The sequence below is a fragment of the Rissa tridactyla genome, chromosome 6 (genome assembly GCF_028500815.1).
Source record: "Rissa tridactyla isolate bRisTri1 chromosome 6, bRisTri1.patW.cur.20221130, whole genome shotgun sequence".
Classification (NCBI taxonomy): domain Eukaryota; kingdom Metazoa; phylum Chordata; class Aves; order Charadriiformes; family Laridae; genus Rissa; species Rissa tridactyla.
In genome coordinates, this window is record NC_071471.1 from 15,441,343 (window position 1) to 15,453,280 (window position 11,938).

Sequence of the window (11,938 nt, forward strand, 5' to 3'; positions counted from 1 at the left end):
TGCAGCCCCGGCACCGAGCGCTGGCTGCCCAGGGTGCCCCGGGGCTGGGCTCTAACCGGCCACCGGTGTCTCTTCTCCCTCCAGTTATGTTTCGCCTCTATGATACTGATGGAAACGGCCTCCTGGACAGCTCGGTAAGCTTTGCCTCCGAGAGAAAGCCGGGGCCACTTGGGGGGCCAGGGACATGCAGTGCCCGCTCTCCAGTTTGGGGGCTTCGGGCTGGACACCCTGCTCGTGCCCGAACTGTCCCTAAGTGCCAGGCACCGTCATCTTTCTGTGCTCAGGAGCTGGATCGTATCATCAACCAGATGGTGCATGTGGCCGAGTACCTGGAGTGGGACTCCACCGAGCTGAAGCCCGTGAGTGCCGGGGCTGGGGCTGCCGGGGGGTCTCTCGTCAGCCGGGGTTCACAGGCGGCATCACCGTGTCACTGCGTCTCCTCCCTCCTCCAGATCTTGAAGGCGATGATGGAGGAGATCGACTACGACCATGACGGGACCGTGACGCTGGAGGAGTGGATCCGGGGTGGCATGACCACCATTCCCTTACTGGTCCTCCTGGGGATGGAGACGGTGAGTGCCGGCGGGGGGACCTGCTTCGGCCGCATCCAGCTGCCCTGCCCACTCCCGGAGGAAAGCCCGGGGCTGGCAGCGATGGAGGGTGCGCAGGGACCACGGGAGGGCACCCTACCCCCGGCAACGCGCCACACGCCCGTCCGGCACCATACGCCCACCTGGCACCGCATGCCCGACCGGCATCGCACAACCTCTCGCCGGCCCCCGGCCCCCCCCAGGCACCCCCACCCTGCCTCTGCTGACTGGCCTCCGCCCCTAAATCTTCACAAGCTCAGTTTTGAGCTGCCATCGTTGCCAGCTGCCATGCACAAGCAGGCTGGGCTCGCTCCTTGGTACCGTGACATCCCGCGGTTTGATGAATATTTAGCCAAAAAATAAGATGAGCACCTAAAATGCCAGCTCCTCTCCTGGGGTGAGCTTCAAAGAGCAGAGCTGAGGTGGTTTGGGACACCCCCTTATTTCCCCATGTTGTTTTTTTATCCTTTTGGGCTTCAATTCATCGAGGTCCATTCCAGGCCATCAGATGATGGGGAAATCTGGGAATTGCAGGGAAAATCTGGGTTTTTGCTCCCCTGGTGTTTTGCCCAGCCTGGTGTTTGCTTCCCACGGAGAGGCGGTGGGGGGACAGGTTTTCTGGCAGGAAGATTCAAGAAAACAGGGAATTTTAAATGCCTTGTGCCTGGACCCAGATGCAAGAGGCTTGCTTTGGTCACCCTCTGGTGGCAATGGCCTGGCCCCAGATGTGGAGTCATCCTTCCCGTCAGCCACTGGCAGAGCATTCCTGCAGCCAGGCTGTGCTGAGGGACCATGGGCAGCCAGAGCTCGGTGCCCGGAGCTCGACATGCCCAGAGAGCAGGAGGACGCGGTGGCAGGGATGCTCAGGAGAACACCAGGGAGAAGGGGAGCAGGGAGAGCCCGTGGTCCTGCTGGGAGTGAACTCCCGCAGACATGTTGGGGGCTTTTATGGGATGAAAAGCTGAAAAAAGTGGTGGGTTAGGACCCCTGGCAGGGGAGTGACGCCCCTGGCCCTCCTCTCTCCTGCCCTACAGAACGTGAAGGACGATGGGCAGCACGCCTGGAGGCTGAAGCACTTCAAGAAACCCGCCTACTGTAACTTCTGCCGCACAATGCTGCTGGGGGTCCGCAAGCAGGGCCTCTGCTGCTCCTGTGAGTCGTGGACCCTTGCCAGACTCTTGCCCTCCCAAACCATCAGCTCCCACCCCATCCCAGCACCCCGGGGAGGACGGACTGGTCCCTGTCATTGTGGGTGCCTGGGGTGAGCGGGGAGGGGGCAGTGCCCGTGCCGGGGGGTGATGCTCACCACCTTCTTCTCTCCTGCCCAGTCTGCAAGTACACTGTCCATGAGAGGTGCGTGTCCAAAGATATCGCCTCCTGCATCAGCACTTACGTGAAATCCAAGAGAAACACAAGCGTGAGTAGGCAACTGGCACGTTTCTGAGCTGGAGGGTCTCCCGCAGAGCCCTCCTGGAGGCAGCACTGCAGGCAGCAGCTGCCCCCTCGGCCTCCTGCCCTCATCCCCCATGACTTTTTCCTGTGGGATTTGCCCCTCAAGTCCTGGGTAGCAGCTCGTGAACATTCTCAGCATCCAGAACCTGGCAGAGTGTGCCCTGTCCCCAGCCCCCAGGATTCGCAGGACCCCCAGCCTTGAAGTTGCCCACAAAGGGTGACCCCGATGTGCTGCATGGAGCAGCAGGGAAGGAAGGCAGCTGTGCGAGGGGCTGGTCGGTGTGCCTGCACAATGGACCACCCTCCAAAATCACAGCGGCAGCTCTTAGCAGAGAGGAGACGCTGGTGGGTCGGTGTGTGCTGCGCCCGCAGTGCCTCCCCCCCCCCCCATGCCTTGCAGGTGATGCAGCACACCTGGATCGAAGGCAATTCCCCCGTCAAGTGCGACAGATGCCACAAGAGCATCAAGTGCTACCAGGGCATCACCGGCCTGCACTGCGTCTGGTGCCAAGTCACTGTGAGTACGTGGGTGCGGGGAGCCCGGGGTGTCCCCACACGGCCGGCCCCGGGGAAGGAGAGGCTCCCAAACGCGATATGGCCCAGTGTCCCCTGCCCGACGTCCCTTCCTCCTGTGCCCTCCAGCTCCACAACAAATGTGCCTCCCACGTGAAGCCGGAGTGCGACGGGGGCCCACTGCGGGACCACATCTTGCTGCCTTCCTACATCTGCCCTGTCGTCCTGGTAAGTGCCCCCTCCTTGCTGCCGGGCGGCAGGGACCCGGCAGGGCATCACCACAGCCAACCTGCCTCCCCCTGCGCTGCCTTCCCGGGACGGCGGGCGCATCCGCACCTCTGTTCCCCAAAGGACAGGCAGTCCCACTGCCGGAGATCGGAGAGCGACTCCCCTGCTAGCACCAGCCCCGAGGACAACCAGGGCTTCAAGTTCAACTCCACCACGGTGGACGGGCAAGGTCTGCAGGTAGGCTCATGCCAGGCTGCTGGGAAGCTCTGCCAGGGGTGCGCGCTGAGCCCCGCGGCGGCCGGGTATTCACAGCCGCCCTTTGTGCCCTCCAGATCAGCCCCCGGCCCGGGACACATCCCCTCCTGGTGCTTGTGAACCCAAAGAGTGGAGGAAGGCAAGGGGAGCGGTAGGTGGGGTCCTGCCCAGGGAGAGCATCTTCCTGGGGTCGGGGGCTGCCGGTCCCTCCGGCTGCCCCGGCGCCACTCCGGGAGCGGGACTTGCCTCCGCTGCATCCCTCACTCCTCTTTTCCTAGGGTCCTCCGGAAATTTCACTACCTGCTCAACCCACGCCAAGTGTACAACCTGGACCGCGGCGGGCCCGCCCCAGGGTATGGAGATGCTGCGGTCGATCCTCTGCCCCCTCCCACCGGTCCCTGCTCCCCCACGTCATCTCTTGTCTCTCCTGGCTTTCTGCAGGTTGAGCTTCTTTCGGGACACTCCGGATTTCCGTGTCCTGGCCTGTGGAGGGGATGGCACGGTGGGCTGGATCCTGGACTGCATAGGTGAGCGAGGAGCAGCCGTGCTCCCACAGAGCATCGTCTGCCCACGTCCTCGGCAATCCGCCATGGGTTCCCAGTATTCCTCCAACGAGAGCAGGGCCAAGAGCATCGCCCCTGGGCTCCTCCTGCCTGGGGTGCCAGCCAAGAAGGGACCTGGAGAGGAGGGAATGAGCCCTTTCAGCCCCAAACCTCTCTCTCCCCTTGACTTGCAGACAAGGCGAACTTGGTGAAGCACCCACCGGTGGCCGTCCTGCCCCTGGGAACGGGCAATGACCTGGCCCGATGCCTGCGCTGGGGAGGAGGTGAGGCCGGGCGAGCATCACCCCGGGGGCAGCCGGCCCACGGGGACCATCCGGTGCGGCTGGGTGGGTGCTGTCTTGGGGGAGGCCCTGGGCTTCTGGGGCTGCATCTCAGCCCTGGTGCCTCCTGATGGTGCCTCTAACCCCTTCTAAAAAAAGCAGCTCCCGCTTTCTAAACCCCCATCGGCCAGGTCCTGCCCAACAAACTTTTTCATCTGGGAGGGCCAGGCCGTTAGCTGAAATCGCTGCTGCCGCTGAAAGGACGAGCCGGCCATCTCACTGGAGCCGTAGCAGCAGCCCCAGGCTGCCCTGGGTGCTCAGCACCCAACTGCCTCCAGCCCCACGGGACATGGCTCCGCTCCTCTTCATCCTCCTTCACCCTCCTCAGGGACCCACCTTCTTTCCCTTACAGGCTATGAAGGAGGCAACCTGATGAAGGTCCTGAAAGACATCGAGCACAGCACGGAGGTGATGCTGGACCGCTGGCAAATAGACGTCATTCCCAACGACAGAGAGACCAACGGAGACCCTGTCCCATCCACCATCATCAACAACTACTTCTCCATCGGGGTGGTGAGTACCACAGGACAGGGGTGGGTCCAGAGGGCAGCCCAGAGCACGTCACACACGCGTTTTAGCTGGAGAGAGAGGCACAGCGCAGGGCTAGTAATTGGTGCCCAGACCGTGCCATGCCCACTGGAGTTGCCTGGCCACGGCAAAGCGGAGGGAAGAGCTCCAGAGGCCAGTGGAGCACGGGAGCTGTCGCCCCAACACAGCCACAGCCTCAAACCCACCCAGATCAGCAGATTCCCAGGGGCATTTCCCACCGGCTGAGTGGGAAATGCCTTGGCTGCCATGAAGTCACTGGAACGATCCAGCCCGGTGGGTGCACTTGAAGGACGCCAGCCCCCATGCTGCCCTCCCTGCCTCCTCCTAGACTCATCCTTAGCCCCCTTCCGAGCCAGACCCGAGTTAATTCCCAGGAGCAGGGGCTGGTTCCTGGTGACATTCCTCAGAGACCACAAAAGCCTTTCTAAGTGTTTGGTGAAACTCGGCATTTGAGCTTGAGTCTCCCAAGTCAGGGACTCTCCCTCCCTGCTCCTGCTTGCTCATGTTCCCAACCTCCCTTCACCTCCTGACATTGCTCTTCTGGTTTTATTCTTATTTGTAATGGCAGCGCTTAAATGCATAAACAGGCATGGAATCACTCTCTTCCCAGCTGGGAACGTTGCAAGAGCAAGTGTGTGAGGAGCTTAAATGAGGTTCAGGGAAGTCTGGGGTCCCGGGGATGGGTTGAGATCTGCTGGCCTCCCCACCTGAAGCGTTTGCCGAGATGGCACCCATGGGCAAAGCCCTGCTTTGGTGCTCGGACCTGCTTGCCCCATGTTTTCTTAAGCCAGGGAGGTTAGGGAGCCCGGGGAGGATGGCAGCTCCTTGCCACGGGGGCTCTCCCCAGCCCTGGGGGTCGATCCTGGCAGCAGCAGGGTTTTGGGGGAGTGGCAGAGTGGAAGGTGCTTCTCTCCCCAGGGCCTTGCAGTGTTTCTGTCCTGGGCCATGGGTGCCCGAGAGGTGTGCCCGGTGCGGGTCACCCGCGTGGCAGTGCTGCGGGATGCTTCTAGTTTCACATCAGCTCAGGGGATGTCGCTGCAGGTCGCATTTGGTGACAGCTTCTGAGTCAGGCCTAAACGCCCCCCACCCTGCGCAGGAGAGGTTGTGATGAGTTTCAGGAGAGCTGCCACCCTGCCAGGGCAGCCGCCGGGGTGCAGGGTCCTGGTGTGTCCCCAGAGCCCCACTGCCCCACCAGTAGCTCCCTCCCTCAGCGTCACCTCCCTGCAGAGCCCCCATGATGAGGGAAGGAGGACAAGTGCACTAATTATGTCTCACTTAAACGAGCCCGTTCGATGCTTTGCAAACAGCCCAGCTGAGGGTCCCTCTATCATCTCGGCATGGCCCCCGCACTGCACCCCTGTGCCACGGGGGCTGGCGGCGAGGATGAAGACCGGAGCCCCCATATGCTGGCGTGTGCTGGTGGGGGGGCAGAGCCGGGGTGGGGGTGTTTCCATTTCCCTGCTGCGCCGCCGACGTCTCTGCGCTCCCTCTCCCCGCAGGACGCCTCCATCGCCCACCGCTTCCATGTCATGCGAGAAAAGCATCCTGAGAAATTCAACAGCAGGTAAGGGCCGCCCATGGTCCCCACCACCTCTGCGGGGCTGTCTGGCATCCCCAAAAGCTGGGTGCAGGGGGACACCCCACCGCTGCCATACATCGTGCCGAGGGGACATGCCGGAGCCTGTTCCACTCTCCCCATGGGACTGGCAGCACCCCGAGGAGATGGCACAGTGTTTGGCCAACCTTAGGGGGACAGGCAGGGGACACGCCAGGCATGGTGGGTTCCAGGGTGCTCCTTCAGGCCCCGTGCAGCGTGGTAGGCTGTTCAAACTTGGCCGTGCACCCAATTACGTTCATTTGTGCTTTGTAATTAGCACTGAATTCCAAGACCGGCAGAAGCAGGCCAGGCAGCAAGGGCAGGGCAGGCAGCAGGTCGCAGCTCGCTCCCGCTGTGCTCCGGGTGCCTGGAAATGGCCTGATGGCAGCAGGAGATGTGGCTTGCAACCCCTGTCCCCATCTTCAGAAATACCTGCTCAAAAAACCCCGAATGGACCAAAGCGTCCGGCTCTGCTCTGAAATTCAGCTCCCCTCGGCTTACAGCTCACCCTCGAAGCCCCGCACAGCATTGACGCAGGGGATGAGCAGTGGTCAGGGGGCTGCCTGGCAGGGTGCCGGGAGGGCGTGAGGTGGGGGGGACATCCCCTCTGTGGGGTACCCCGTCCCTGGCAGCCCCTTCGAGAGACGACGGCCCACGCTCGGCTGTGCTGCAAGCCGGTGGTGGCACCCCATCCTGTGCTGAGGGACCACCCAGCACCCACGTCCTTCCCCTCCGCAGGGTGTCAGAGCCAGGTCCACCTGAGCCACCCCCGTCCCACAGCACAGCTCCCTGGGGCTGTGCTGCCGGCGGTCCCTCCCCACGATGGCTCATGTCCCCATCGATCACTTGTGTCCCTATCACAACAGTTCCAGAACGGTTCTGGCAGCCCACCCTGCCGCCGGCATCCTCCCAAGTGGGATGCTGATGCCACTCCCGAGCGGGATGCTGACGCTGCTCTGTGCCCCAGGATGAAGAACAAACTGTGGTACTTTGAATTTGGGACATCGGAGACGTTTGCGGCCACCTGCAAGAAGCTCCACGACTACGTTGAGGTGGAGGTGGGTTTTCCGGGATAGTCCCTGGCTCCAGCTGCGGCACAAAAGCTTTTGGGTGGATGTCGCTCGTGGGTCCCTCGGGCAGGGCTTTTGGCTGTTCCGGGAGAGAGTGCAGCGGCAGCTTTGACCCTGTGCGATGGCAGGAGGATGCGGTGGCTGGCAGGACCCTCTCTTCCACCGCGCGGTGCTTGCTGCAAAGCCGGCCAGCTGCAGGCAGAAGAATAGCCCTGTATTTTTCCCCCCTTTCCAGCTGTATTTGAAAGCGTGCCTGGAATATTCTCTCTGTAAACTCCGCGTCTGCTCCCAGCCCTCCTTGGATGACATGGAAACAGCCTTTAATTAGAGCGGGGAGGAGGGCCCGCGGTTGCTAAGAGCGCTGTCACTTCTCCACTCACGCTGGGGGGTTTGGGCTGTGCTTTGCTGTAAACTTCCGCCTCTCCTGATTTCTGGATAAACGACCCTTTTATAACTTAGCCTTGAGGGAGGGGGGCGGGGGGGGTGGAAAACCCATGGCCTGCTGCAAAGGGTTGGGGTGAGTCGGATGGGGCGGTGGGCGCGGGGTCGCTGGCAGCGGGCAGAGAGCAGGCAGAGCTGGCAGCGCGGCTCGTGCGGCCGTGGGCAGAGGGACTTTGAAGCCCGTTTCTACACAGGGAGTTTCACCCCTTCTCAAAGCCCAGAGGGGGTGGCTGCGTCCTCGGCAGCTGGTGGGAAGGGGCAGGAGCAGGGGCACAGCCATCTCACCCCCTTCCCCGGCCATGCAAGCAGCATCCCGGCGTGGATAAAGTCCGTGTCTGTGGGGTTCGATGCTGCCAGAGATGGACGCGAGGTGCCCCAGGTCCTTGTGAGGTGCCCCGCACAGTGTGTGTCAGCCCCGGCTGCCCCACGCTGGCCAGGAAAGCGTTAATCCCGCAGTATTTGAAGTTGAAAGCGGCAGCCTGTCCTCCCTCCGGCTCCCAGGCAACTGTCAGCCTTGCAGAGAAATGGCAGTTTTGTTTTGGAAATTGGCACTCCTTCCCCTACAGCCCCTGGAAATGAATTTGCTTTTTCCCCAGCTGCAAATTTGTACTTCCAGCATCGCTGCCAGCGCGCCGTCAGCTGCCCCTGCTCAAAGAGCCCATTGTAGCTCGCTGGCACATTAACAGGGGAGCGCCACGCAGGGAGAAATCGCTCCCTTGCACGCCCTTGTGCGTGGGCAGGCGTGGGCGGCGTGGTCCTGCACGCCCCCCACGGCCCCGGGCAGCAACGGGCTCCCACAGCATCCCTGGAAATCCGGCAGCCCGGGCAGCCCCGGGGCAGCCAACTCGCTCCCATCCCACTGCGGCCAAGTCGGTACCCGCCGCCTCTCAGGCAGGCAGGAAAGATGCCTGCAGTCGGGGGGCGATGCTCGTCTCGGCCGGGCATGGGATGCTTTGTCCATCCTGCGAGGAACTGGAGCCCTCTCGCTCATTATCCACCGCTCAGAGCATTAGAGTCTGCTCTTACAAATCGTAACGGCATTAAAATGTACTAAGAACGAGAGGATTTACATCCTTTACAAGCCTCAGAGGGACAGCTTTTCACTCCCAAATCAGAAGATTCCTGCCTTTTGCTTTCAACGCGAGGCTAAAAATAAGATTGTGGAGCATCAGGGGAGGCAGGGCAGATGTGAACATACAGAGAGGCTCGCTTGTGCATGCACCCAGCTCCGCGGCCGTGCGGCGGCCGCGCTCAGCGCTTACCGACAGCATATTAAAGATGAGCTCGAGACCTTCACTCTTTGCTAGAGGAAAACAACCGGAGTCAAAGCAGCAGCAAGGGTTCCTCGGCCCGTTCGTGTTCCTCTCGGCAAAGCAAGAGAGGGCAGGAATGCCCTCGCATCACCAAAATGCAAGGAAATAACGTGCTGGTATTTGCTGAAGCGTAGCGTGGCAGGTAGAGAGCAGGTGCGTAAAGGGAAATACAGAGGCTCTAGAGAAAATACAGTGGAATGGGAAAGCAGGGCTGCTTCCTCCAGACGTATCTAGAAAGAGGATCCAGCATCGTCTGGGTATCGTGAGAGCGAGAAGACATGAAGTTAAAAAATGCATTTCCATGACTGCTCCTTCCAGTCCTGTGGGAAAGCCACAGGCAACGGATATTTTACCTTTTACAGGGAATTTTCAACTGGGGGAGTCCCGCTGTACGACAGCAGACCCCGGGACACCAGTTCTGTGTGCTGGCTTGTGGTTTTCTCTCCCAAACTGACATCTTTCTTTTGACACCTTTTCTATCGTTTCCTTCCAGCCTCATTTCTCGTTTCCAACTTGCACTTGAAGGCAAACTGCTTTGAGTTAGTTTTTGGATAGCCAAACTTTCTGATTCTTTTGGGTCAATTTGAACAAGGGGAGGCGGGGAAGCACGTGCGGGGCGTGCTTGGATGGAGGTCGCTCCAGGGCCGAGGTGGTATTGCCTCCTGTTTTGAGTCACGGCATCAAGACTAGCCAAGGTTTTATGCGCTCCCGTAGGAATTTGCTTTTTTAAACTGCCATCTTGGACATGTAGTAAAATTTGTATCGAAACAGAGGGGAAAGCGGCACAAGGAAGGGAAGGGGGGTTGTTGTCAGCCCTAGGAAAACAAAGCTGGGGTGGGTATTTGTTTGCGCCTCCAGCCCTGGCTTCCCCGGCGCTGCCCGTGCCACCCTGGGGCAGGTTTGCTCTGGGGACCGTCTGGTGGCACGCCACGCTTGGCGTCCCAGCTTGGTAGGCAGGTGGGGAGAGGAGGCTGGGCTCCACGGCGCCAGGCACCAGCTCCCCCTGACCCTGTGGTCTGACGCTGCCCGTGTGCCCCGCAGTGCGACGGGACCCTGCTAGACCTGAGCAACGCGTCCCTGGAGGGCATCGCCGTCCTCAACATCCCCAGCATGTACGGCGGCTCCAACCTCTGGGGCGAGACCAAGAAGCAGCGCGGTTACAACCGGCTGGGCAAGAAGGCGCCGGAGAAGCTGCACGCCACGGTGGTCACCGATGCCAAGGAGCTCAAGTTCTGCGTGCAGGGTGAGCGGCGGGACGGCGGCTGGGGGGGCGAGCGGGGTTTGCGGGGCGCCCGGGGTTAGCACGGGGGAGCGGGGCGGCCGCCGGTTCCGGCCGTAGCTCAGTGTACGTGGTGCTGGGGCAAGAGCACCCGAGGGGCTGCTCTCAGCTCGCTGTCTTCTGGGGTGCCGGGGTGACCCCAACAACCATCTGGCCAAGCTGGCAAAGAAAGGTGTCTCTGCCCGCCCCTTGCCTGTGGTGGCCGGAGAGGATGTGGCTCCCGCGCCCTGCTAGCCCCTTCAACCCCCACCCTCTGGGGGTCACGGCTCAGGGGGTGCCTGGATGGGACCCCTCACCTACGGGCATGAGGCTGGGTGGTCCCCGTGCCCCGTGGGGCTGGCAGGCAGCCGCTGCAGGGCCAGGCGCCCGCTGCTGCAGAGGAGGAGCTGGAAGCGGAGCTGCAGAGCTGGCACGGAGGGCTTTCGTAAGCATCCTCCCAGGCTGCGCCACAGCGCTGCCAGCCTGGCCGTGGGCTTTGGGAACAGCACAGTACCCGTGCTGTGCCCCGATTGGCACCTCGTACCCACAGCTACGGCCACCGGAGCCGTCCCCGAGGGCACAGGCAGGGCACAGGCAGCCCAAAGGGCTGGCAGGGCTCCCCGACAGCGAGCGAGGGGGTTAGAAAGCAGACGGCAAAATAAACACACTGCCCATATTTCCTACCCACCAGCTCCCACAGCCCAGGGCTGGGGTGGGAAACAGCCCCCCTGCCGCGTGGCTGCCAAGACGGTGGTGTCAGCAGCCATCCCACATTGTCACGGCTGTCCCTTGCGAGGCGAGCCCACGGGAACAGGCAGCGGGGAGCAGGGCAGAGCAAGGGTTCCAAAGGGTGGCGAGAGGCAGCGGAGTCCATCCCTTGGGCACGTGCAGGTGGGCAGGAGGGCATGGGTGACGGCGGGAGATTGGGGTATTTCTCCTGCGGGGAGGGTGTTCACCGGGGGTGAAACAGGACCCTGAAGAGAATGAGAGACGGAGCGAGTTGCCCCGGTGTTGGGCACCTTTGCTGGAAGAGCAGGAGGAGCTGGAAAAAGGGGCGATTCCCTGGGATTTGAGCAGATCCCTCCCGGGGAGGATTTCCCCATACATCCCAGCTCCCGGTGGGGACCACGGCACCCCAGGGCACCCGGGGGTGCGGGGGTTCTGCCATCATTTTATACAACACTGCAAACACACAGTCGAGGGGCTGGTGGGGATCCAGGCTGCCACCCTGCAGCCACGCAGGACCAGGTGCTGTTTCAGACCAGGAGTATTTTTGCTCCGGGGTTTTTGGACAGCAGCATTGCCCAGTGCTGCAAACCTCCTGCTCGGTGGTCTCAGGGCACAGGGGACAGTGGGATGCATCCCCACAGTGCCACCAGCCCCGCTGCCCTCTGAGGCAGACAGCGGCCCCGCTGTGCTGGCCCTGATGTTTCGGGTGCCAGCAGAAGGCAGGGGATCCCCAGGGATGGGGCGAGGGGGCCAACTCGGATCCCTCTCTTTTGCAGATCTCAGTGACCACCTCCTGGAGGTGGTGGGGCTGGAGGGCGCGATGGAGATGGGGCAGATCTACACGGGGCTGAAGAGTGCCGGGAAGAGACTGGCCCAGTGTTCATCCGTCACCATCAGGTATTTGTCCCCATCCCAGCTGAGCACCTGACCGACGGCCAAAGCTGGCACCTCTGTCACCCTGCGTTTCCTCTCTTTGTGCCTTGCAGGACGTCCAAGCTGCTGCCCATGCAGGTGGATGGGGAGCCCTGGATGCAGCCGTCCTGCACCGTGAGTCCCCGTG

General features: G+C 61.9%; 1 protein-coding gene across 2 annotated transcripts in view; it reads left to right on the forward strand.

Annotated features, from left to right (window-relative positions):
- Positions 1–11,938, forward strand: part of LOC128911850 (diacylglycerol kinase beta-like) — a 28,500-nt gene that overhangs the window by 12,805 nt on the left and 3,757 nt on the right. For both annotated transcript variants that reach the window (XM_054207351.1, XM_054207350.1), the window contains 18 exons: positions 85–134; positions 285–359; positions 453–572; positions 1,625–1,742; positions 1,919–2,007; positions 2,443–2,559; positions 2,685–2,783; positions 2,907–3,020; positions 3,116–3,189; positions 3,317–3,391; positions 3,480–3,565; positions 3,775–3,864; positions 4,274–4,434; positions 5,970–6,034; positions 7,035–7,125; positions 9,933–10,134; positions 11,655–11,775; positions 11,865–11,925. In XM_054207351.1, coding sequence (XP_054063326.1) covers positions 85–134; positions 285–359; positions 453–572; positions 1,625–1,742; positions 1,919–2,007; positions 2,443–2,559; positions 2,685–2,783; positions 2,907–3,020; positions 3,116–3,189; positions 3,317–3,391; positions 3,480–3,565; positions 3,775–3,864; positions 4,274–4,434; positions 5,970–6,034; positions 7,035–7,125; positions 9,933–10,134; positions 11,655–11,775; positions 11,865–11,925 — 1,808 coding nt within the window. The remainder of the gene's footprint in view (positions 1–84; positions 135–284; positions 360–452; positions 573–1,624; positions 1,743–1,918; positions 2,008–2,442; positions 2,560–2,684; positions 2,784–2,906; positions 3,021–3,115; positions 3,190–3,316; positions 3,392–3,479; positions 3,566–3,774; positions 3,865–4,273; positions 4,435–5,969; positions 6,035–7,034; positions 7,126–9,932; positions 10,135–11,654; positions 11,776–11,864; positions 11,926–11,938) is intronic.